Here is a 27,745-nt window from a genome sequence, read left to right as displayed (position 1 = left end):
CAGTGAGGTGAACGCAAAAAGGATTCAAAAGATATCACCATCACCGTCATCATTATCTACCTAATGCTATTTGCTTAATTTCACTGTCTTGTGTATTAACGCAGCTAACATTTTATCTAATCTACTTAAAGTGTGATAATATAATGCTCCCGGGTAAGGGTTATGGTCCTTTTAATAGAGGCAATTTAGAAAAATCCAACTAAACAGTGTTAAAGTAATAAACAGCCCACTTAATCCCGAATAGCCAGCTTTTACCTTATGAAATAGAAAGAAGGCAGAAAGTCTTTCATTGGTGGTAGGGTTTTAATATTATTGGTGGTACACTGCTGAACTGAGTGAACTGTAACTTTTATCTATTCACCCCTCCATGCCTCCGTCCACTTGTCTATTCAAAAAGCACTTAAGGGGCTTCCCTGGTGGTGCACTGGTTGAGAGTCCGCCTGCCGATGTAGGGGACATGGGTTTGTGCCCTGGTCTGGGAAGATCCCACATGCGGCGGAGCGGCTGGGCCCGTGAGCCATGGCCGCTGAGCCTGCGCGTCCGGAGCCTGTGCTCCGCAACGGGAGAGGCCACAACAGTGAGAGGCCCGCGTATTGCAAAAAAAAAAAAAAAAAAAAAAGCACTTAAGGAGTAGCAAAATGTTGACTGTCACAGGGAAGCTGAAGTTATAACTAAAGAAGAGGAGTTAAGGATTAGTGAGGAAGCTACCAAAACGTATGTATTGATATCTTTAAAAGTCCAAAATATTTGCTTTACTAGTCAATATTTTATTTCTATATATATATTGTAGAAGATATAGAAGTATAACATACATACATGAAGTGTACACAGAATTGTGCAGTTTGAAGAATTATCACGACTTCTCCCCATGTACCCAGCACCCACACTGAGAACTAGAACTTTACTATCCCCCAGAAGTCCCCTCGTGCCCCCTCCTGATGGCTGCTCTCTCACTCTTCCCAGGAGAATAATCATTATTCTGCCTTCTAATAGCAGAGGTTCATTTGCCTGGTTTTTATACAGAATGTACTGTCTTGTGTCTGGCTCTGTCGCTCAGCATTATGCTTCTCATATGAAAACGCACCCAGTCTGTCAGTCACCAGGAAATATTTAGAAGTTAAAATCACAACAGTGTCCCACAAGATCCAGTGCCGGTGAGGGCGTGGAGCACTGGGTCCCTCATACACTTCCTGTGAAGAGGGACTTGGTAAATCACTTTGGAAAACTAAATGGCGGTATCTACTAAGGGCTGTTTATTGGCTTTCTGGACGCACTGTTTTGTGAGGTGCTTATTTTAAGATATTAGAAAAAGAATTAAAAGACAGCAACAACTAGGTCCTACTGTACAGCACAGGGAACTCTGTCCAGTCTCCTGGTTTAAGCCATAATGGAAAAGAATATTAAAAAAAAAAAAGAAGGTATATATGTGTATAACAGAGTCACTTTGCTATACAGCAGAAATTAGTACAACATTGTAAATCAACTATACTTCAATAAAAATTTTTTTAAAATAAAAAAGAATTTAAATGGATCATCACTTAAAAAAAAAAAAATTAAGGGACTTCGCTGGTGATCCAGTGGGTAAGATTCCGTGCTTCCAATGCAGGGGACCCAGGTTCGATCCCTGGTCAGGGAACTAGATCCCATATGCATGCCGCAACTAAGAAGTCCGCATACTGCAACTAAAGATCCTGCATGCCGCAGCTAGACATGCTGCAACAAGGATCCCGAGTGCCGCAGCTAAGACCCGGCGCAGCCTAAATAAATATTTTAAAAAAAGAAAGAAAAGACACCAAAACAAAATGGAAAGAGGGACATTAATAAAGATAAAAGCCAAAATTAATTAAATAAGAAAATCAGAGAAAGTAAAAAGAAAACCAAAACCTGGGTCCTTCAAAACTACTATAAAGCTAATTAACACCTGTAAACCTATTTTAAGATATGAGAGAAAAAAAAAAGATATGAGAGCGCGCCCAAGATTAGGAATAGGAAGAGATGAAATAAAGAAAAAACAAATTATAAAAGAATATTAGAATGAAACAGGCTAGTGAGCTCAGAAACAGATCCATTCGCATTTGGATACTTGATTTATGACAAAAATGGCACTAGTGAGAAGTGGGGGAAGGATAGTATTTTGACCAATCTTGCCACTATCTTTGCCCATGCACAAAATTATTCTAGATAGTTGTAGATATAAATGTGAGAGGTTAAACATTAAAGCTTCTACAAGATAACCTAGAAGAAAATGTTTATGACCTTGGGATGGGCAGACTTCTTAAACAAACTGGTTACAAAAAACTCCTGGTATAAAGGAAGAGGTTGATAAATTGGACTATGTTAAAATTAGGAACTTTGCTCATTGAAAGCCATCATTAAGAAGGTGAAAAATCAAGACAGAGTAGAGGAGATTTTGCAATACACATAACCAAATTTCACCCAGAATATATAAAGAGTTCCCACATATCAAAAAGAAAAAGATAACCCAATAGAAAGATGGATGAAAGACAAAATATACATTTTTGTTGATAAAAGAAAATGGAGAAGGATGCTTATGTCTTTTCTAGGCAAACATATCTACAACGAGTTTTCTTCATTTAGGCCTTGTGATTACTATTTAGTGGCAGCACACACACTGGAGGAGAGTGACACAGAGAGAAGACAGCTGGAACTATAAAAACTAAAGTTATGAAGCTTTGGCCACAGACTAAGTTAAAATAAATGTGTCGTCCTGAGTCAGGCACTTTAAGGGAAATGAAGCAAACGACTTGCTTCAGAGAGGACAGCTGCTGGTCTAACTCATTCAATGTCTTAATTAATCTGGCATCCATAATAGATGCTTCTGAGACATGGTGTCCACAGAAGAGAAGACGATTCCTGCAGTTGACATCAGTTAGCTGCATTCAGAAACTCGCCATCCATGCCGCAATGGCTTCTGTTTCCTACATGGAATGGCAGTTATGACCAGGATAAGGATTCTCATTAAGAACCCTGTGTACAAAGACTTGATATCCTTTAACACTTCAGCTGAAGCTTCATTGCAAAGGAATCATCTACTCAGGCCAGCCATTGAGAGAGAATGGCTCAGCCACAGCACTTTGCCTATGATCCCAGCGTGATACCTTCAGCACTATCTGGTAGACAGAACACTCTGACAGACATTGCACTTGATTCTCTCAACTACCTGGTGAGGTAGACATTATTTCCTCCACACCATACATGAGGAAACTGAGGTCCAGGGCGTTACATGAATAAAGTGCAGAGAACACGGTCAATGAGTAGAAGAACCAGTTCTCTACTCTGAAGTTTTCTTGGTCCAAGATCTGTGCTCTTGCCATTCTACCACACTGAATGATTAGGGACTTAGTGACGAGGGGTGAATGGATCGATGATAATGCAATAAATCACATACCTGAAATACCAAAACCGATAAGTGCAGTTGCTCCAGCCAGAATAATGATGGTGCTAATAATGCTGTGGAGAGACAGGAAAACAGGAAATTACTTCTTCATTCCATTTGACGTGCTGCTTCGCAACCTGGGCTCATACCTGTCATTTGCAAGAGGTGTTACATAAAGAGTCTCAACGTTTTCTTCAACATAAGCTATTTCCTAGAAATAGGTACCTTAGAAAGGAATCTCAGCGATCCCATCCCTGTCCGCCTGGGGTGCTGGGATAGATTAAAGGAGTGGCTCTTTTATCTGGCTGTGTGTGCCATCGTTCCTATTTCCAGGTCAGTGAAGACCATACACAAAGACTGCTGGGGAAAACCCGATGGCATTTCTGTAATGCCAGGTGCCACTTGAGGGGGGACTAGTTCCATCCCCAGCCCACCCTGAGCATTACTGCCCATCCCTCTTACATCATTAACCTATCTGTTTTGTCTCCTTCCATAGACTTTAAACTCCTAAGGACAGCGGTCACGTCTTCACTTTGTACCCACTCATCTTTAGTCCACTTCACCCTGCAGATCCTCGACAGGAGTCTGTTTCCTCTTATTAAAAAAGTAAGACAGAAAGTTTAGAAAGTACAAATAAGCAAAAATAAGACAATAAAGTCACCTGTAACTCCACCATCCAGACATAACAACCACTGACTTCTTGATATGTATCTCGCCAGTTTTCAATGAGCAGATTAACAAATGACATTTGGGAAATAAACAAATAAGGAAGTATTGCTTACATTTACTGAGTGCTAGAATTACATAGCAGACATGTTGTTTTAGGCACCGTTTATGGATTATGTCATTTATCCATGTGATAATCTTATGAGGTAAACAAATATATTATGTCCATTTTACAGATGAGGAATGACACAGGGAGGTCAAGCATCTTCCGTACATTCACACGGTTGGTAAGTGGTAGGGCTGGGATTAGAATCTGTCTCCAGAATCTGCACCTGCCTACTTCCTATGCTGCCTCCCAGGGGTGAGGGCTCACAAGTGGTCTGTCCCTCCTCTCTGCCCAGAGGGGCCCATGAGGGGATACCGGCTTTAGCTGGTGAGAGGGACTCAGGCAGAACAGAAGGTGCAGGTCAGAGCTGGCATGGGGGCAAAGCAGTTCCTGGGAAGCTTGCTCAGGGCTGCCTGCTCTGGTGCATAAGTCATCAGGCAGGTGTCCTCGGCCACACGTTCATTGCTGGCAACTCATACCCTCCCCACACCCACGCTGATGTTACGAAATAGGCACGACAAAAGAAAGGCACAGAGAGGCAAAGAATGATGCTATAGAGAGAAAAGGGAAGCACGGGGCATTTTACTTGCTGCCCTGAATAGGCTCATTGTACCCAGCTCTCCTCAGCTCAGGGATGGGCCCACCAGAGAGAAACAACAGACTTACAAGAAACAATCTGAGTAAACAGTTACCCTGGAGGATAAACCCTCATGAGGTACAGCCATAGGGGCAGCAACTGAATAAGCAAAACGAAGCTTTTAATAATAGGGTATCTGCAGTTGATTCCAAGAAGAGGCCACATCTGACCACTTCCCCTCTCTTTACACACCCAGGTGTGGCCTCAGATCTTACTGGTCCAAGTGTGTGAGAACAGGTGGACAAACTCATAGCAAGAGGTATTATACTATCTGGCTCTCTTTGACTACTGAGCTGACAGCAGACTTGCTTTTGTGACCCAGGAACTCACTCACCTTTTGGGTGAATTACTTCATCTCTCTGAGACTCCGTTTATCCATAGAATGGGAATAAGAGTAATTCCTGCTCTACCTTCTGTAAGTGTTACAGGTTGATGTGTGTCCCCCTCCAAATTTGTATTTTGAAGTCCTAAGCCCCAGAACCTCAGAATGTGACTTTATTTGGAAATAGTCATTGTAGATGTGATTAGTTACGATGAAGTCATACTGGAGTAGGGTGGGCCCCTAATTCAACGTGACTGGTGCCCTTAAAAAAAGGGGAAATTTGTGCTCGCAGGGAAAGCACCATGTGAAGATGAAAGCAGAGATCTATAAGCCAAGGAACACCAACGATTGCCAGCAAACTACTAGAAGCTAGGGGAAAGGCCTGGAACAGATTCTCCCTCACAGCCCTCAGAAGGAACTAACCTTGCTGACACCTGGACTGCTAGTCTCCAAAATAGTGAGGCGATATTTTTTTCTGTTGTTACCCAGTTTGTGGTACTTTGTTACAGCAGCCCTAGCAAACCAATACAAATGAGTTGTTTTAAGAACAAAACTGACAATGATTGTTGCATATTCCATAAAGGGCTATTCATATGTTACTTTTTACTATAAAAAATTTACTTGTGGCTTTTTGCTGCAAGCTTATTATCAAAAGCTAGGACTTAAATCTGGAGAATAACCCAACTGGTGATAATGAAAATATCCTAGTAGTTTGATATATCAAAAAAAGCATGTACTAGGCTTGGTGCTCAGCATTCAATGTGCATTTTGTCATTTGCTTGAATTACCAGATCCTGTTCTCCTTAATTTCTCTCATATTCCTCCATTTCTATTTCCACCGTTCCTGGTCACCATCATGTCTCACCGGCATCACTGCAACGCTCTCCTGACAGCCCTGCTTCTGGTCTAGACCTCTCCAACCCATTCTTCACACTGCCAGAATCAGTGGTGACCTCAGAATTTCTGCATGAGTGTGGCTTAGGGGAGATAACCTAGTTGAAAGCGAGGCCGAGGGTGATCACTGAGGCAGTATAATACTGTAATCACAGGCTTCTGGATCCAGCCTGAATAGGTTCAAGTCCCAGCACCACTACTTACTAATTGTGTGACCTCAAATTTCCATTCCTTCTTGTGAAGATTGAGTTAAACACATTTTAAAAGATCACCTAGAACGGTGTCTGGCGCATAGGAAGCTTTAATAATATTAGCTATTATCATTCTTGTTTTTCTGCTATGGTTATATAACAAGCACATGTTTCTAATGAAGTATATATTTTCTTGGTGGTGCTGATGGAAATGGTTGTGAGGACCAACTGTTACCCTTTGGTTAGCTACTGAGCTATTGGTAAGAATGATTACAAAACTAATCATTATACTCCCTCTGCTTAAAACTTCAAGTGCCTTTCTATTTCCCTCATGATAAAAATCCACTTTTTGATGTAGCCAGCATGACCTTCCAAAGGGGGCCTTGCCCTCTCTCTCCAGCCTTGCCTCTCCCCCACACTGCCCCTGGGGTCCTGCACTCCAGTCGCACTGAACCATCACAGGTCTCCCTGCTGCAAACCTACCCTCTCTAAGGAGGGGGTTTGGACAGCAGAGACACTGAACAGACACCTGGATACTCACCAACAGGAAGGGGACAGTGGAGGTTTTAGGTTTCAGTCAAAGCAGCTGAGCCCATCTTCCTTACCCCCAGACCCACATGCTTCGCTCGCTGTGGAAGCAGAACCCTGCCGTCTGGCAGCAAGTTCCCTATCTAAGCAGAAATCACCTTGAGGTTTGTTCTGAGCCGGTATTCCCTTGGGAAACCACTCAACCTCCAGAGCCTTGGAAAGAGAGGCAGGAACTATCCGAGCAGCCAGATGAAATAATTCTTGTCTGCTGCTTATTAATTTTTTAAAAAGATGAATAAAATATTTCACATAAGGTGTTCTTACATTGCTTTGCGGTTTTTACTTCCCCAGAATAATTTCCAATAACTGCTCTCCAGGAAATTTTTAAAGCAAATCTGTGTCTTCTAACCACTGCACCGGAATCCACAGTGCACATTTGTTAGACCCTCCTGACAAAAGAGCGCAGATGAAAGTCAATGCCTTTGGGGGATTTGCTCACTTAATAAACATTTATTAAGTACTTACTATGTGAAAGACATTGTTCTGGGCAATATGGAGAAAGTATAGAGATGACGTAAACAAAGTGCCTGCCCTCAAGGGACTTAGTGTAACTGAGGTAAAACACACACACACACACACACACACACACACACACAAATAAAACATACACAGACATACAGATGCACACACAGACACACATAACACACCACTGTAATAAGACATAATGTGGTGAGGGCTTCCGTGAAGAGAGGAACAAGTTCTCACAGGAATTCTGGGGAGGTAGGAAGTATTTAAATCTGAGAGAAATAGGGAGAATCGAAGTGCAGTTTCGTGACCAAATTTCAAAGAAAGTAAAGAGAAAGGCTTTGTTCAGAAATATATTTAGCTAATTCATGCTGCAATGCAGTCTCTCTCCAGGGCAGAACCAAAAAGAAAAGTGGTTGTTTCTGCTGCACTGCATGGGGTCAGGACCCAAGCATCACACTTTAGTGCTCTGGGCCGGGAGAAGGTGATTTCAGTGGCTGTAGAGCTCTACCTTTCAGGGGAGGGACCAGCCTTGCAGCCTGGGAGTCTGCAAACACATCCATACTACCCGAGGATGGCCTTGCTCAGTTCCTTCACATGTCTTTGCTTCAGCTGCGGCCGCTCTCTGTGGCACTTGAAAGAAATGAGGCATTTCTATTAAGACACGTTGTGTTCCTGAAAAACCTCACATTCTACAAAATCACACAATGAAGGTAACAGGGCTGATGGGAAAAAATAGGGTTAAGAGCAGATTATTCAAAGTCTATGTGACTTTGTAATTGGTCTCTAAGAGACGCAGTAATCGGTACCTTGGGAGGTAAATTGGACGGCCAAAGCAGGCAGCCCACCCAGTAGGCCCAGAAGCTGCTTTGGGGAAAATTTAAAATGCGCAGAAACAATTGAGTCAAAACTCTGACTTAAGGTGCCGTGAGCCAGTGAGACTGCTGTGAAGGTGAGTATGATGGGGGGAAGTGGAACCTGGGAGGTGCAAGGAACCCGGGGTGTGTGTCTCTGGGGCAGGAGCCCCAAGGGCAGGTGTTCATTTAAAATTAAAAGAAAAAAAGAACGGAAAGCCACACTGAGCCCTTCCCACTGAAGTTGTCATTCTTCTCTGCTATTTCAGCTCCCCTTGCATTGGAAAAAGTTGCATGTGAACCAATACTATTTCCATGGTAAGCCATTATTGTTCCCCTATTTTCCAACCACATATGAGCTAATTAGTGCTCTAGAAATCTATATAGCAGCAGACAGACTGTATTAACAAATTACCAAGAAATAAACTGGGATAGAGATACCTACCTCTTAAGGACAATTCTCATTGTATCAGAGGTCCATGAGGGTGATAAAACAATAGCTAATTCTTATTGGTCATGTTCTGTGTGCCAGCGCTATGCATACAGAGTCTCGTTCATTCCTTACAACAATGTTACGAGGTAAGTACCACTATCTTTACCTTTTGGCATGTGGGGAGACTGACGCTTAGCTTAAGTAAATGACCAAGCTCTCACAGCTAGAAAATGGGAGAGCCGGGTCTTAAACCCAGGGAGTCCAACTTGTGAGCCTGTGCTCCTAAGAGCCACACTTCTAGAAAAAAGTGCCATATGGCAGGAGGCTACAAGTTTGGAAGGCTCCCTTGGCCTCACCCCTGCATATCTTCTCTCGCTCCATTTCTGAAAACAAGGCCTTCCTTGATCTGCTACGCCATTGTGTAGAGCACTCATCGCAGAAGACATCAGCCGCTCTTTGTTTTATTCAAACATTAATGGTTTCTCTGTTGTCCAGTTTCAGCCTCCTTCTCAAATACTTAGAAGCTGAGAGACACCACATTCCTTATAGATCATCAGCTTACCTCCACTTGTGTAACTGGTAAATGATTAACGCTCTGAAAATCAGATTAAGTTAGCAAACGTGGGATTAATCTGAATAAATTCTACTCTTAAATATTACAAGCAGAATATTTGAGTAAATCAGGTAAATATTTGAATAAATCAAACATATTACTTTGTTCATAAACTAATAAAGTAACTAGGTTTATAAAGGAATGCTGAAATTGAAGACATTTGTTTCAGCCTATCCAAAAAGTTTCTCTTTCTCTCTCTCTTTTTTTCCCCATAAAAGGAGAAAAGGAATTATTTTAAATACTATATGAAGCACTGGGCTTCAAGGGAAAATTATGTAACTGTTTTCTAGATATTGATTAGTATAGGTTTTAGGTTTCTGAGAAGTTTAGATTGCCATGTACTCAAGTTCTTTTTTTCCCTGAAGAATCCAGGATGTAGAGTATGTTTCCCTAACTCTAAGTGCCTCTCCTTCATCTCTTTATATTGGGAAAAGCAAGGCGAGCGTGGATCCAGGGAACCCAGACCGTGAGCATCAAGAGTGGGGAAGAAATTGGCAAAGAGGAGGCGCTATTACTTGCAGCTTGAGGAGCGTGTGTGGAAGAGGGCGACTCCTTTCTGGGCAGGCCTGCTCTATCCACACTGCGGCGGTCAGCATGGCTTTGTGTTCGGGAAAGGGATTTTAGGAGACTGCGTATGAGAGACTTGGGTGCTCTCAAGGGTCAGGTTGAGGCATCCTTTCTTCTTTCAAGCTGCCACTAGGGGTCGTGACACAGGGTTGTGGGGTCCTCCAAAGCACAGGCCCCAGGATTACATCATACGTGGGCCCCAATGCCACAAAACCAGGGAGACATGACCAGCAAATAGATTTCATCTCGTACACCAACTTCTTTTGAATGATTCTTGGTGGTGGCCTAGGATATTGTGTTGGAAAAGATTGCAAGGCTGCCGCGGGGCTCAGCAAGAGAGAGGGCCACCACTGATGAGAGATTTCTAAGTGAGCATTTCCAAGTGAGCCCTATCCCTGGGTTAACAGCAACACATGAAAGGGGGCTTTCACTGACCGATCACTACGAACTACCTGAGTCTCAGGCTAATTTAATGGCAAAGTAGGGCAGTGTTAGCTGACACTCCAATGTCAGCGAACAGTCCAATGGCAGCGTTAGCTGACACTCCTCCGTGTGCATTTTGGGCCCTAGGCTTTAAGAAGAACACTGATGAACATGTATATTTAGGACAGTGTTTCTCAAGCTCAGCCCTATCGACTATCTGGGCCAGATAATTCTTGGTTGTCGGGCTGTCCTGTGCATTATAGGATGCTTAGCAGCATCCCTGGCCTCTAGTTAGGGTACCAGTAGCACCCCTGCCCCACTTGTGACAACCTAAAATGTCTCCAGATGTGTTACCCCAGTTGAGAATTGTTGATCTTGGAGTAACAGGACCAGGGTGGTGATGTGATTAGAAGACAAGTCTTTTGAAGAATAGTTAGGGAAACCAGGGTAGTTTAATGTCGACAGGACTAACTGTGGTGATGATCATTCCAAAACTTGAAAGGTGCTATACGGGCCTATTCTCCACCACTCTGGAAGCAACGAAGCCAGTAGGTGAAAGTTCTAGGAGGTTAGCTTTAGATTCGGCATACACAGAAACTTTCCAACAGAGCTTTCTGGCACTGGCCTGAGACTGCAGTTTCCCATCACTGTGTGCGGCGTACAAGCAGGGGCTGAGTAGCCACTTAGGGAGAGAAGTGGGAAAGGAAGAGTTTCTGGTACCAAACAAGGGTTGGAGCAATTCTGAAAGTCCCTTTCAAATATAGTATTATAGTTAAATGATTCTGTAATTTGATATTCCCTGGGATTTGCTCTGGCCTTGCCGTTGCCACAGTTACGTATTCTGTATACCCCTCCTAAAACCTTTGTTAACAATGATAGGTGATACTTACTGAGTGCCTGACCTCATTTATCTCATTTAATCCCCACAACAACCCTATGAGGTAGGTCCTATTATCTTTGTTTTACAGGTGGGGAAACCGAGGCCTAGTATTAAGGAACTCATCCAAGGGCTCATCCCTGGGGAATTAGACTCCACTGTCCATGGCCTTCATTATTATACTCTATTTTATATAAATCCAAAGTTTTGAAACTCCCAGGGGTCAAATCCGTGTCCAGGCTCATGTTTTGTATAGTTGTAACCTATGGAAGGACAACATGGCCAGGTTTACATAGATTGAAGGAGTCCCTCTCGCCCAGGAGCTACCTTTTGTCTGAAACTCTGAAAGGAAAACAGGAAGGGGGAATGTCAGGTGGAAAAATACAGAATGTTCATAACTAGACATCTTTCCCTAAACAATGTTGGAGTTTGCAGCGAAGCCATTCTATTTTATTCTTAAGCTGGCTCTATTTATAACCGTCCCCCTGATTGCCCGCGAAGCCCACATTAGCATTTCATCAGGCGGGTGCACAAGCAGAGCGAGACAAAAGTCAATACAAGGTTGATTACTAGTCCTTTTCCTAATCATACCTGTATTTTCCGTTCCTCCTTATTCTCACCGCAGAGAAAAAAAAACATTTCCAGAAGATTCCTTCAGCAGCATAACCGATCCCATTGTGTTTAATAACAAACACACTTCAGCCCTTTTATGAACCTCCATGGCAGCAGGCAGCTTGAATCACTGAGAATGCTGCCATTCATCCTATACCAGTGTCCAAATTAAACACTTCCACCTCCACAGGATTCTTGTAAGGGCCCAAAGAAACAAACCATGCTTTGTAATGTGTAAATATTAGCTATTAAAATTATAAAGGTTAATTTGAATTTTTTACCCCTTCTTGGTACCCCCTAATTTAAACGACTTCTCATTGCTGTCAAGTTCAAACTGAGCCTAGAATTTAAGACCATCCTAAAAGGCCATGCTGTCTGTCTAACCCTTCTCCGCATCTGGAGCCCTGTGTTCCATCAGGCTGATCTCCCCGTTGCCCTCTGCCTAGCACATCCTTCCACCTCCTTTCTGGTTATCAAGAGCGGGTCCCGTTCAAAGCCCAGCTCAGCTCTGTCTGTCCTCTGGCGTCTCTCCTGAAGGCGCAGCCCAGAGCATGCTCTCCTTTCTCTTTCCTTAACAGAGTTTAGAGAGTGGGGCGGGAAGGTGAACCCCAGAACCCGTGAGATAGGAGGAGGGCCAGGCACTGGCATCAGGATGGGAGGCGGAGGCAGGGGCTGGATCTGCGGCGGTCTGATGGGGAAGCACCACGCAGGCTCCCTCCGCTAACCCTTCCTCCCCTCAGTCACTGTGGTCGGGGCCTCGGGCAGACGGAGGGCCCGCAGAGCATGAAAGAGCTAAGGACTGGGCCACCTGCGCAGCTCCCTAAAGCCACATTTGACTGTCTGGCTTTTTATTCCTTGACCTGCCTTCAGGATCACGCGCTGTCACTGAAGAGATTCAGAGCACTGCCTGGGCTGTCCCTTCCCAGAATGCCTAGGCCTGCCATCAGTTTACTGTTTATTCATTAATAAAGCTGGAAACAAGTACATCGGGCACCTGCCGAGCACTTCTCTACCCAAGCACACGTACCTGTCTTAGGCAGTCTGATGCCTCGGCGTCCTGAAATGGGACCCAAGGACATACTTGTACACTCCAAGGCTTCTATCACTCACGCTCTTTATTTCAGTAACACTAAAAAATATCCCCCGAGAAAAGCAGACCACTGTATCCTGGAAATCAGTAGGGATACGGTGTGTAGTCTTCCAAAAGTCCTACCAGGAATTCTACTGCAAATCCTCACCTGCTAGGACTCCCGTTCTCGTGTTTTAGCCATGGGCACAGTTCTGCAGGTGTGGCCATGGAAAGTTTTTGAGGACGGAGGTGTGGCAATCAGGCTGCCGGGCCCATTCTTTGAGGGCCTGGCCTGTCTGAGCTGCACTCGTCAGCCGCCCTGGGGCTGCCCTGTGTGCCATGACAAGCCTTGGCTTCCCACACCAAGGACTGTTCTGAAACCCAGGGCAGGGGAAACACTCCCTGTCCTAGGAGCTCCGGCTGTCCTCAAGTTGAACTCCTTTGTGGACCTATTACAGACGCCAAGTTTCCCTGGCCTTCCTGGAATCTGCGCCCTGCCTCTGCCCTGGAGCTGGGCTTGAACCCAGGCCTTCTGGTAATGATTTCAGATTCTGCTCTCTGTCTTTCCCCCTCTGGTCCAGCCTGAATTCTGGGACCCTGGTCTCAGCTTTCTCCTGTAGATTCATGGTTCCTGCATTCCCCTGATACTATTACATGCAATAAGGTCCTACTGTGTTTTCCTGTACCGACCCCCGACTCCCGTCCCAGACCCTTGTGGGCCACCCTAACCCACTGTGGCCCAGGGCCAGGCATTGACCCAGAGACTGGTTACAGGGCTACAATGAAACACAAGATTTCTTTTTACCTTCTGATTAAGACTTCTACATATTCAGATACCATATTCTAGTAACAGCTTAAGATTTAAATCTCAAGTATTGATTTAAGCATTAAAAAATGAAGAAAGCATATGAATTCTGAAAGGTTAAAAAGTCTGAACACAAATAAAAGCTCAAGGAGAGTCTACATAAATTTGTGGATACTTTATCCCATTTCTTGCCCCACTTCTGGCCCCCTACTTCCATGTTCCATTTGTTCTAAACTATCTTGGGCCCCTAAATAGGCCAGGCTGTTTCTTGTCTCTGTGCTTTGTTCATGTTGTTTTTCCAGTTCTTGGAACATGGTAGGAACTTAATGTTTGTTGAATAAATTCTCCACTTTAGAGAATGCTTCCCCTCAGAGTGTCTAGCACATAGTACTTAAAACTTGAAGTAATGATTAAATTAAATATCAGTACTGTGTTACTAAGGGAAACTAACACATTCTTAATTTTTGAGCAGCCAATTATGGGAGAAATTATCATTTATCTTCTTCTCTAAAGGGAAATATTGGGAGTTTTGGAGTGACATGTACACACTGCTATATTTAAAATAGATAACCAACAAAAACCTACTGTATAGCAAGGGAACTCTGCTCAATATTCTATAATAACCTAAATGGGAAAAGAATTTGAAGAAGAATAGATCCCAGTATACGTATAACTGAATCACTTTGCTGTACACCTGAAACTAACACAGCATTGTTAATCAGCTATACTCCAATATAAAATAAAAAGTTTTTAAAAAAAGAGTAAAAACTAACAAGAAAAGTATAACTATTGACACAAAGATTTAAAAAATTTTTAAAAATAAAGGAAAATAATCTTTTAAAAATTGTAGTATGTGAAATCTTGCCAGTGCTATGAATTATAACAAAATGCCTTGGAGAGTTGGACATAGGAGAAGACCTGGTTGGCTGGGGTCACGAAGGGAACCTGGAAAATGAATTAATTGATAACAGCTATGCTTGATTACTTGTTAATAAACTTGTGTCCTTTCAGTCATTCCTCTCCACAAATGACTTACAAAATAGAGGCATACCTCTAAAAGAAAACTTTACAGGGAATGAAAATTTAAATTTCCAGCAATAGTGAATATAAATATCTTTAAAAAAATCTAACTTTATAAATGCTGGATAAAACAAAACAAAGCAAAACCAGACACATAATTTTGAACACTTGGTTTTGCTGGCAAGAAAAAGAAATGTGCAGAGGCTAAAAATGAAGGAGACACATGAATCCAGACAAGAGAGTGCTGAACAGTGGCTATCTATACTTCCCAGTGACCAAAAGCTTCTGTCTTTAGAGCCATGCAGAACACAGAGACAAAGCTAAGGGCCACATAAGCTAGGGGCTCTAACTGGAGACTCACATAAGCTAGGATCCCTACTTCCCCAAAGGATAATAACCTCACTTGGTCTTGGTTCTGAGTGAAGAGAAAAAAATACTCTCCTGCAAGTGTGTATGTACCAGCCAGTCATCATGCAGGTTTGAGGCCCGAATTCACAACACATCCAGCCCCAAAGAATCCTAAACCAAGAATTAAGTTTAAAGCATTCCTAGTTGGTAAAGTCCCAAAGCTTAATAGAAGAAAAAGGAAATATTCTCTGAAGAAATGTACTCTTCACCAGATGAATGGATAAAGAAGATGTGGTATATATACCCAATAAAATAAGAATGAAATAATGACCATAAGTAAGAATGAAATAATGCCACTTGCAGCAACATGGATGGATGTAGAGATTATCATACTAAGTGAAGTCAGTCAGAAAGGGAAAGACAAATATCATATGATGTCGCTTATATGTGGAATCTAAAAAGTAAGGATGAACTTATTTACAAAACAGAAATAGACTCAGACATAGAAAACAAACTTATGGTTACCAGAGGGGAAAGCAGGGGGAGGGATAAATTAGGAGTTTGGGATTAAAATATACACACTACCATATATGGAGTAGATAACCAACAACGACCTACTATATAGCACAGGGAACTCTACATAATATCCTGCAATAACCTATAATGGAAAAGAATCTAAAAAAGAATATCCATATATATGTGTGTGTGTATACATAGTTTTATATATACAACTGAATAACGTTGCTGTACACCCGAAACTAACACAACATTGTAAATCAACTATATTTCAATAAAAATTTTAGAACATAGAAAATAAAAATGATTTTCCCACCTCAAAAAAAAAAAAAAAGAAAAAAAATGTACTCTCAACCCAGGGCTCAATAAATTTCAGCAAATGAAATTCCCCAAAATACAAGCTCATGATAATACAAAAAAAAAAACCCCACTAAGTACACAGAGAAACAACTACCATGAATAAAAGCTGATAGAAACAAGCAGATTTTTTTTTTTTTTTTTTTGCGGTATGCAGGCCTCTCACTGTTGTGGCCTCTTCCATTGCGGAGCACAGTCTCCGGACGTGCAGGCTCAGCAGCCATGGCTCACGGGCCCTGCTGCTCCGCGGCATGTGGGATCTTCCCAGACCGGGGCACGAACCATGTCCCCTGCATCGGCAGGCAGACTCTCAACCACTGCGCCACCAGGGAAGCCCAAACAAGCAGATTTGGCATGAAAAGACTTTCAATATTGAAACCACTAGATACAGAGCATAAACTAAGATTTTCAAATTTGTTAAAATAAATGAAAGAGGGAATGGAAAGCCTGAGTAAGGAACAAGAGACTAAAAAAACTGATCAGAAAAATTTGAAAAAGAACTAGACAGAATATCTAGAAATGAAAAATAAATAATTGATTTTTAAAACTCGCTGGACAGGTTAAGTAATAGATTGGGTACAATGGGAAGGGAGAATTAGTCAATCAGAAATAAGAGTTGAAGAATTACACATGGCATAGTATAGAGAAACAGGTTAAAAATATAAAAGAGGGGGAGGAGGGGGATCAAGATGGCAAAGTAGGAGAAGCTCACCTGCTCCCACAAACATGTCAAAAACACTCTACATGTGGAAAAGTTCTCACAGAAAACCAACTGGAAACTGGCAGATTTCCTATACAACCAAAGCTGCACATAAGATCCTCATGTAACTAGATAGGACAGGAGGAAAAAAAAAGGCAAAATAGACTTTAAAATGAAGTCCATAAAGAAGGACAATGATGGACATTATATAATGTTAAGAGATCAATACAAGAAGAGGATATTACATTTATTAAGATATATGCACCCAAGAGAGGAGCACCTAAACCCATAAAACAAATACTAACAGACATAAAGGGAGATATTGACAGGAATACAATAATTTTAGGAGATTTTAACACCTCACTCACATCAATGGACAGATAACCCAGACAGAAAATCAATAAGGCACAGAGTTTCTAAATGACAAACAAACCAGTTCAACTTAATTGATAACTACAGGACATTACATCCAAAAACAAAACCCAGAATACACATTCTTTTCAAGTGCACATGGAACATTCTCTAGGATAGACCACATTCTAGGTCACAAAACAAGGCTCAACAAATTTAAGAGGATAGAAATTATTTCAAGCAACTTTTCTGATCTGAAATTAGATATTAACCACAGGAAAAAAAAAACAGGAAAAGAATGAATACTTGGAGACTGAACAACATGCTACTAAAAAACCAGTGGTTAGGGCTTCCCAGGTGGCACACTGGATAAGAATCTGTCTGCCAGTGCAGGGGACATGGGTTCGATCCCTGGTCAGGGAGGATCCTACATGCCGTGGGGCAACTGGGCCCATGCGCCACAACTACTGAGCCTGCATGCCTAGAGCTGGGCCCATGCACCACAACTACTGAGCCTACATGCCTAGAGCCCATGCTCTGCAACAAGAGAAGCCACTGCAATGAGAAGCCCGTTCACCACAACGAAGAGTAGCCCCCACTTGCCGCAACTAGAGAAAGCCCGTGTGCAGCAACGAAGACCCAACACAGCCAAAAATTTTTTTAAAATTAAAAAAAAAAACAGTGGCTCAATGATGAAATCAAAGAAGTCAGAAAATAACACAAGACAAAGGACAATGAAAACACCATGTAACAAAGCATATGGGATGCAGCAAAAGCAGTTCTAAGAAGGAAGTTCATAGTGATATACAAGCCTTCCTCAAGAAACAAGAAAAATCTCAAACAATCTAACCTACCACCTAAAAAAATTAGAAAAAGAAGAACAATCAAAATCCAAAGTTATCAGGAGGAAGGAAATAATGATCAGAGAGGAAATAAATAAAATAGAGATTAAAAAAAACAATAGAAAAGATCAATAAAACCAAGAGATTTTTTTTTTAAGATAAACAAAATCAACAAATCTCTAGCCAGGCTCACCAAGAAGAAAAGAGAGAAGACCCAAACAAACAAAATAATAAATGAAAGACAAGAAATAAAAACTGATACTGCAGAAATATAAAAAATCGTAAGAGAATATTATGAACAGTTGTATGCCAACAAATTAGACAACTTAGAAGAAATGGACAAGTTTCTAGAAACATACAGCCTGCCGAAACTGAGGCAAGAAGAAACAGATAATTTGAACAGATTGATCACTAGAAGTGAAATAGAATCTGTATTAAAAAAAAAAAAAAAAGGAAAAAGAAAAACTCCCTACAAAAAAAAGTCCAGGACTGGATGGCTTCACTGGGGAATTCTACCAAACATACAAAGAAGAACTTATACTTATTCTTCTCAAACTCCTCCAAAATACTGAAGAGGAGGGAACACTCCCAAGTTCATTCTATGAAGCCACCATCACCCTGATACCAAAATCAGATAAAGACACTACAAAAAATAAATAAATAAAATAAAATTACAGGCCAATATCTTTGATGAATACAGATGCAAAAATTCTCAGCAAAATATTAGCAGACTGAATCCAATAAGACATAAATAGAATCATACACCATGATCAAGCTGGATTCATCCCAGGGTCACAAGGATGGTTCAACTATGGAAATCAATCAATGTGATATACCCCATTAACAAAAGGAAAGACCAAAACCATATGATCATCTGAATAGATGCAGAAAAAGCATCTGACAAAATTTAACATTCATTCAAGACAAAAACTCTCACCAAAGTGGGTACAGAGAGAACATATTTCAACATAATAAAAGCCATTTATATCTGTTTGTGTCATCTTTGATTTCTTTCATCAGTGTTTTATACTTTTCTGAGTACAGGTCTTTTACCTCCTTAGGTAGGCTTATTCCTAGGTATTTTATTTATTTTGTTGCAGTGGTGAATGAGATAGTTTCCTTAATTTCTCTTTCTGATTTTTCATTGTCAGTGTATAAGAGTGCAAGAGATTTCTGTGCATTAATTTTATATCTTGCTACTTTACCAAATTCATTGATTAGCTCTAGTAGTTTTCTGGTGGCATCTTTAGGATTTTCTATGTGTAATATCATGTCATCTGCAAACAGTGACAGTTTTACTTCTTCTTTTCCAATTTATATTCCTTTTATTTCTTTCTCTTCTCTGATTGCTGTGGCTAGGACTTCCAGAACTAACAGGACAGCTACATGTAAAAGAATGAAATTAGAACACTCCCTAACACCATACACAAAAATAAACTCGAAATGGATTAAAGACCTAAATATAAGACTGGACACTATAAAACTCTTAGAGGACAACATAGGAAGAACACTCTTTGACATGAATCACAGCAAGATCTTTTTTGACTCACCTTTTGAGTAATGGAAATAAAAACAAAAATAAACAAATGGGACCTAATGAAACTTAAAAGCTTCTGCACAGCAAAGGAAACTATAAACTAGACGAAAAGACAACCCTAAGAATGGGAGAAAATTATTGTAAACGAATCAATGGACAAAGAATTAACCTCCAGAATATACAAACAGCTCATGCAGCTCAATATCAAGAAAACAAACAACCCAATCAAAAAATGGGCAGAAGACCTAAATAGACATTTCTCCAAAGAAGACATACAGATGGTCAACAAACACATGAAAAAATGCTCAACATCACTAGTTATTAGAGAAATGCAAATCAAAACTACAATGAGGTATCACCTCACACTGGTCAGAATGGCCATCATCAAAAAATCTACAAACAGTAAATGCTGGAGAGGGTGTGTAGAAAAGGGAAACCTCTTACACTGTTGGTGGGAATGTAAATTAATACAGCCACTATGGAGAACAGTATGGAGGTTCCTTAAAAAAATAAAAATAGAATTATCATATGAGCCAGCAATCCCCCTTCTGGGCATCTATGCAGAGAAAACCATAACTCAAAAAACACATGACCCTAATGTTCATTGCAGCACTATTTACCATAGCCAGGTCATGGAAGCAATCTAAATGCCCATGGACAGATGAATGGATAAAGAAGATGTGGTACATATATACAATGGAATATTACTCAGTCATAAAAAGGAATGAAATTGGGTCATTTGTAGAGATGTGGATGGACCTAGAGACTGTCATACAGAGTGAAGTAAGTTAGTTAGAAAGAGAAAAACAAATATCGTATATTAATGCATATATGTGGAATCTAGAAAAATGGTACACATGAACAAGTTTGCAAGGCAGAAATAGAGACACAGACGTAGAGAACAAACGTATGGACACCAAGGAGGGAAGGGAGGGTGGGATGAATTGGGAGATTGGGATTGACATATATACACTAACTAATACATATAAAATAGGTAACTAATGAGAAACTGCTGTATAGCACAGGGAACTCCACTTCGCTGTACAGTAGAAACTATCACAACATTGTAAAACAACTATACCCCAATTAAAAAAAAAAAAGCCATTTACTACAAACCCACAGCCAACATAATACCCAACAGTGAAAAACTGACAACTTTCCTGCTAAAATCTGGAATAAGACAAGGGTGCCCACTCTCACCACTTCTATCCAACATAGTACTGGAAGTCCTAGCCACAGCAATCAGACAAGAAAAGAAATAAATGTCATCCAAATTGGAAGGGAAGAGGTAAACCTGTCACTATTTGCAGATGCCATGATACTCTATATAGAGAACCCTAAAGTATCCACACAAAAACTATTAGAACTAATAAACGAATTCAGCAAAGTAGCAGGATAGAAGATTAATATACAGAAATCTGTTGCATTTTTTACACTAATAATGAAATATCATAAAGAGAAAGTTAAAAACAATCCTGTTTAAAATGATATCCAAAAAAAACCCTAGGAATAAACTTAACCAAGGAGGTGAAAGACTTGTATGCTGAAAACTATAAAACATTCATAAAGGAAATTGAAGATGAGTCAAAGAAATGGAAAGGTATCCCACGCTGTTGGATTGGAAGAATTAATATTGTTAAAATGGCTATAATATCCAAAGCAATCTACAGGCTTAATGTAATCCCTACCAAAATACCCATGAGATTTTTCACAGACCTAGAACAAATAATCCTAAAATTTATATGGAACCGTAAAAGATCCAGAATTGCCAAAGCAATCCTGAGGAAAAAGAACAAAGCTGGAGGCATAACCGTCCCAGACTTCAGACAATACTACAAAGCTACAGTAATTGAAACAATGTGGTATTACCACAAAAAATGGCATATAGATCAATGGAACAGAATAGAGAGCCCAGAAATAAACCCACACACCTATGGATAATTAAACTGTGACACAAGAGGCAAGAATATACAATGGAGAAAAGACAGTCTCTTCACCAAGTGGTGTAGGGAAAGCTGGACAGCTACATGTAAATCAATGAAATTAGAACACTTCCTCACACCATCTACAAAAATAAGCGCAAAATGGCTTAAAGACCTAAATATAAGATACGACACCATAAAACTCCTAGAAGACAATGTAGGCAAGACATTTTCGGACATAAATCGTAGAAATATTTTCTTAGATCAGTCTCCCAAGACAAAAGAAATAAAAGCAAAAATTAACAAGTGTGCCCTAATCAAGAGCTTTTACACAGCAAAGGAAACCGTAAACAAAATGAAGACAACCTAGGAGAAAATATTTGCAAATGATGCAACCAACAAGGGGTTAATATCCAAAATATACAAACAGCCCATACAACTCAATATTGAAAAAAGAAACAACCCAATCATAAAATGGGCAGAAGACCTAAATAGACATTTCTCCAAAGAAAGCATACAGATGGCTAACAGGCACATGAAAAGATGCTCAACATTGCTAATTATTAGAGAAATGTAAATCAAAACCACAATGAGGTATCACCTCAGACTGGTCAAAATGGCTATCATCAAGAAGTCTACAACTAATAAATGCTAGAGAGGGTGTGGAGAAAAGGGAACCCTCCTACACTGTTGGTGGGAATGTAAATTGGTGGAGCCACTATGGAAAACAGTACGGAGATTCCTTAAAAAACTAAAAATAGAGCTACCGTAGGAGCCAGCAATCCCACTCCTGGGTATATATCCAGAAAAGATGAAAACTCTAATTGGAAAAGATACATACATCCCAGTGTTCATAGCAGCACTATTTACACTTACCAAGATATGGAAACAGCACAACACAAGTGCTCATCAACAGATGGTCAGCTTGAAAAGATGTGATGTACAATAAAATATTATTCAGCCATAAAAAAGAATGAAATAGTGCCATTTGCAGCAAAATCGATGGACCTAGAGAATATTATACTTAGTGAAGTAAATCAGACAAATATTATATGATATCACTTATATCTGGAATCTAAAAAGGAATACAAATGAACTATATACAAAACAGAAATAGAGTCACAGACCTAGGAAACAAACTTATGGTTACCAAAGGGGAAATGGAGGGCAGAGAGATAAATTAGGAGTTTGGGATTAATAGATAGAAAGTACTATACATAAAATACATAAGCAACAAGGATTTACCGTATAGCATGGGGAACTGTATTCCATATCTTTCACCTATAATGGAAAATAATCTGAAAAAAATATATATAACTGAGTCACTTTGCTGTACACCAGGAACTAACACAACATGGTAAATCAACTATACTTTAATGAAAAAAGAAAGTTTTCACCATAAGAACAATAATTCTATAACTATGTATTGTGATGGATGTTAATTAGACTTGTTGTGGAAATAATTTCTCAATACATACAAATATCAGATCTTTATGTTGTATACCTGAAACTAATATAATATTGTATGTCAATTATACCTCAATAAAAATTTAAAAAATATATATAAAAGAGAGGATAAGACAAATGAAAAACAAAATTTTAATATATATCATACCAGAGGTCCAGAAAGAGAATAGAGAATGAGAGAGAGGCAATACCTGAAGAGAAAAAGTAGTTTTTTAGTATTCATGAAAGATCCCAATCTTCAGATTCAGGAAGCTCAATGCAGCTCAAGTAGTGTAAATAAAAAGAAAGCTACCAGACATTTCATAGTGAAACTGTAAAAGAACAAAGACCCAAAAGATCTTATAGGCAGTAAGAGAGAAAAGACAGATTACCTAAAAAGGAATGAAAATTAGACAAATAGCTTATATTCCAAAGTAACGAAAGAAGCCAGAAAAATGATGGAATTATATTTTCAAAGTGCAAAGAGAAAAGGAAATTTGAGATATGAAGTATATTTGTAGTACCCATTAGGTATTATGGATACTGATATGATATGGAGAGCATGTGGTACCTATGATTAAGGCTTCATCCCAATAGAGAGACTACTAGATTATGCTATAAACACATAAAAGTAAGATTTATACCTTCACCACAGGGGTAAAATCAGCATTAATGGTCATCCAGAGAATTTGTTTCAAGCATATTGAGCAACTTGGAGAAACGAGTCACAGACAAAGCTTTGCTTTCCAGGGATCAAAGCTATCAAGAACTTCAGGAGATGAACCAAAGAAAGCTGTACTGGGTCAGCATAGGGTAACTAGAAGCCCAGGCAGCAGCGGGCTATTCACAGGGCTGATAAGCTTGTCCTATGGCATCTCTCCAACTGCTGACCAACACACTCACAAATGGGGGCCAGAGATCAGAGTTAAGTTTTAACGAACTCATCTAGAAATTTACAATCAGGAAAACTAGATGGAAGTGTTTTTTAACTTGTGTATGCATTTTCTGGTTTTATAGTTTAGTGCCCTTTACACTTTGAATTACATGCTGGTTGGTGACGGCATAGGTGGGCACCTCTAACAAATTTTTTTAATGCTTAGGGCATTATTTCTGAGCTCGAGGTAAGAAATATTTGAGGACTAGGGAGGGAACTACCTTTTTCGATTGGTGCCTTTCTCCATGATGTATATAATGTCTATAGGATAGTGCCTGTCATGTAGCAAATGCACTAGAAACGTTAGTTTCCTTTCCTGCTCTCAAGAGGTTAAAGCCCACATCAAGAACCAGGGTGACTGTGGTACAAAGTATGTATTTCAAGACCAGAGGGGTGGAGGGTGGTCTTAGGGAAGGAAGACCAGAGACACTTGGGGCAGATTCTGTTAGGGACAGAGGGTCCTGCTAGGCCTGGGAGGAATGCCTCCCCAGTTTTCCTTTGGTCTAGAAACTAATTAGCTTTGCCTCTTGCTAACCCAGACAGAGATGAGAAAAGAAACCAATGCTGGTGCCCTCAAAGTTGCCACATTATCCAGTCATGTTAAATGTTGACTTAGATTTCAGAAGTTAGGATAAGAAACTAGCTTTGTTCGTGTCATATTTACAATGTTTCTTAGTTTCCTCCCCCTTTCTAGGCATATCTTACTCAAAACAATGACAGAAACAATTTTTCACATTTTAGTCAAATACAACAGTTCCGGTGGCCACCGAGCTGAGAATCCCAGGAAGGAGCCAGGATCAAAAGGGGCATTTCTTGGACGAAATGCTGCTTCTTGCTCTGAAATGGTGTCTGGTTATGGGAGCAATCTTTCCAAAAATGGGAACTGTGGTTTGACAATGGTTGTGTGTGTTACTTCCAGGTGAGAGAGGTGTGAAAGACATAGTGTGGATTCATAATTATTTGAATTTCTGGGATAATTCAATGGCTCGGAGGGACACTAGGCAAAACAATGGAGAATACAACAGTCCTGTTGGTCCTGAGACACACAGCCTTGGTTTGATCCTCTCCGTGTGTAAAGTGGTTTGTATCTGTTTGGACAGCCAGATGGGACATCTCTAGGGTTCTGGGGCTCAGTGGCATAAACTCCATTTGAGGACCGAACAAAATACAGTTCCCTTCTTCCCTGCCTTAACAGCATTAGAGGAGCAGCTCATTGATAGATTTTTCTGCTATTTTCCAAGCAATTTTATAATGCTATATTTTATGTTGTGACTGGGGGCTGGGAAAGTGCAATGAACTATTCATTCCAAAGGAAAATAAAGAATTGGTAGGAGAGAGAATGAAGAGAGAGAAAAGGTAGGTATAGTGGATGGGTCCCTCACGCCCCCTCTCCACTTCTAATGTCTGGGGAAATGCTTGTCCAGATGTCCTCTGTATGGTCACTGATGTGCGGAACCAAGAGCACAGGAGTGAGACACATGTGAGTGGTCCAGGCCCCAGAACTAGCCCTGTTTCTACAGTATCATAAGTAAGATTCAGAGAGCATGACTATTTTCACATTTGTCTGCCAAGATTTCTGGGCTTCCTTTCAAACCCTTAAAAAAGGGTCCTTTTTCTATCCACTTTAACCAATTATACAGTATTATCCCAAACCCATAATTTAATCACTCCTCCAGGCACTGAGTAACTGGGGATAAATCAATAGCATTTGTTCTGAAGCATGAAGTTCCCAAGAAGACACCACATTCTTTCAGCTCACTTGCAAGCTACACAGACTCCTTATTCTTTTGTGTGTGGCCTTCCTCCAGGTACTGTTTGAGGGAAAATAGTGGCGATGTGCATCAGAAGCTGTCTCCTTGCCCTCACGGTCCCCTGCACATTCTCTGTCCGACAGCTTGTCACATTGCATTGAAATGATCTGTTTATACATCTGTGTCTTCTTTAATCTCCTCTCAATTTCTCAAGAACAGGAACTGTACCTTTATGTTTTTGTGTAATAATAGGATGTTAAATTTAAAGTTTCAGTGGAGATTTGAGATACAGTAGATGCTGCACACAAAAGTGAGACACCACGTCACTCTGGAGAGTTTAAAAAGGGAATCTTTGACAGGCAGTTCCATGATTCTTAGCCACCTCAGTCAGATGAAGGGCTATAAAAAGGAATCAAAGTAGAGAGAGATTTGTGATGCTATTTCTTAGGAGAAAAAAATTTTTTTCTCTGCTGTGAGGACATACTCCTCTCCCTCCTCAACACACAAATACAAAGCACAAAGTTGGGGTGTGGTGGGTACACCGTGGAGTACAGCCAAAGTCATACTTGTGAAATTTAATGTGGTCTAGAACAGGTCAATGAGAGAGAGAGAGAGAGAGAGAGAGAGAGAGAGAGAGAGGGAGGAGGGGGGAGGGAGGAGGGAGGGAGGGAGGGAGGGAGGGAGGGAGAGACAATGGGAGAATATGCATTTGGAGGTCAGTACTCTTTTACAAGGCAAGGAATAGGTGAGTTTGTCCAACAGGCCAGATATCCTAGAGCCATGATGAGTTCCCACCAATAGGAATACCTGGGAGAGGGGACCTGAGCATTGAGAGTCATGTGTGAAGTGGACCTTTGGGGAACCGGGTGCTGAGGAGACATCAGGCAGCTGACGGAGAGGACAAGTTTTCATCAGAGGCTTCAGAAGTTTCAGCATGTATTTCCCTACTGGATGCACTTTAAAAGGTCAGAGGGAGATAAAAATTAAACTGTGCTTTGATTATAACCTACTGGTCATGTTGGATCAATATATCAAGTCACATATATTTCCCTAAGTGTCAGACATAGTGCCTGACTCATCCTGGGCATTTGATAAATGCCAAACTGAGCTAACTGATTTTGGCACATACTCTTCTATGAATCAAAATATGTCCATGAGGCAGCCCAAATGAATGGCAGCCCATATTTTTATTTCAGGGTTATGTCTACTTAAATTACACTTCAGGGAAGATTTTAAGGAAACACTTAAAATTAGCTACTAAATATACATTTAGAAATAAGCTCTTAATTATTATACATAAATATTGTCAAGCTCCAGAGACATGCTCCTACTGTAACCTATATAAAGCCCAAACATCTCATGGTTTGGTTTTTGACAATGTTACAGTCAAAGAAATATCAGTCCAATAGAAGAGTTTGACTGAAACCGATGGACATCTAGGAAAGCATCCGAAGGTATTACATGGATAATGCACAGAAAAACTCAAAAAAAAAAAAAATCCTCTTTCCCAACTTCTGTTCTTATTAGAACAGAAAATTCCCTTCTCAAAAATTTCCCCAAACTCCCTCTGAAATCCACTCCCTGTCTCTTCTCCCTCCTGGCCTCAAATCTATTCTCAGCATTATCCTCTTCCTTTTTTCTCTTATACCCTTTTCAGACTTCTTGGCATGTTTTTTTTTTTTTATTAATTAATTAATTAATTTATTTTTGGCTGCATTGGGCCTTTGTTGCTGCGCACAGGCTTTCTCTAGTTGCAGCGAGTGGGGGCTACTCTTCGTTGCGGTTAGTTGTGGCTCACGGGCCCTAGAGCGCAGGCTCAGTAGTTGTGGCACACGGGCTTAGTTGCTCCGCGGCATGTGGGATCTTCCCCAACCAGGGCTCAAACCCGTGTCCCCTGCATTGACAGGCAGATTCTTAACCACTGTGCCACCAGGGAAGTGCTCTCTACCTGGTTTACTCCATTGAATTCATACTTATGAGTGGGAGGGTGAGGAGACTTAGCAGAAAACACCAAGATTTTCCTGAGGAGTTGGGCAGAGAAAGAAGAGGCTGTGAACTTCATTTTCCTCTCCATAAAAGGGAGACTTGCCAAAGAACAGCTTTAGGAGTAAGAATACAGTAATAAACTATAATGGAAATGAATCTGAAATACGTATATGACTGAATCACTTTGCTGTGATTTGTAACAATTGTAAATCAACTATACTTCAATAAACCATTGAAATAATGGTTTATGGAAAAATGGAAATAATCAATAAACCATAGAAACTAACACACTGTAAATCAACTATACTTCAATAAACCAAAACAAACAAGAACAAAACCCCAAAACACCTGGCCTCTGTTTTACTACCTCTGGGGCTTTATCCACCTCACAATAACTCATCTTTAGCTTGATAATGAAGTGAAACCTTATAAGAAATGTATTTCTTTGGTTTTGTTTGTGATTAAGATGTATAGTGTAATATTTTATCTCATTAGTCATTGATACCTGGGTGTAAA

At 40.5% G+C, this 27,745-nt stretch overlaps 1 protein-coding gene across 1 annotated transcript in view; it reads right to left on the bottom strand.

Annotated features, from left to right (window-relative positions):
• Positions 1–27,745, bottom strand: part of VTCN1 (V-set domain containing T cell activation inhibitor 1) — a 66,570-nt gene that overhangs the window by 19,979 nt on the left and 18,846 nt on the right. The window contains 1 exon segment of the mRNA XM_089917155.1: positions 3,410–3,471. Coding sequence (XP_089773281.1) covers positions 3,410–3,471 — 62 coding nt within the window.

The sequence above is a fragment of the Delphinapterus leucas genome, chromosome 1 (assembly GCF_059928025.1).
Source record: "Delphinapterus leucas isolate spDelLeu-1000000601 "Yukka" chromosome 1, BTC_Dleu_Yukka2, whole genome shotgun sequence".
Classification (NCBI taxonomy): Eukaryota; Metazoa; Chordata; class Mammalia; order Artiodactyla; family Monodontidae; genus Delphinapterus; species Delphinapterus leucas.
This window is presented reverse-complemented; position numbering and strand designations above follow the sequence as displayed.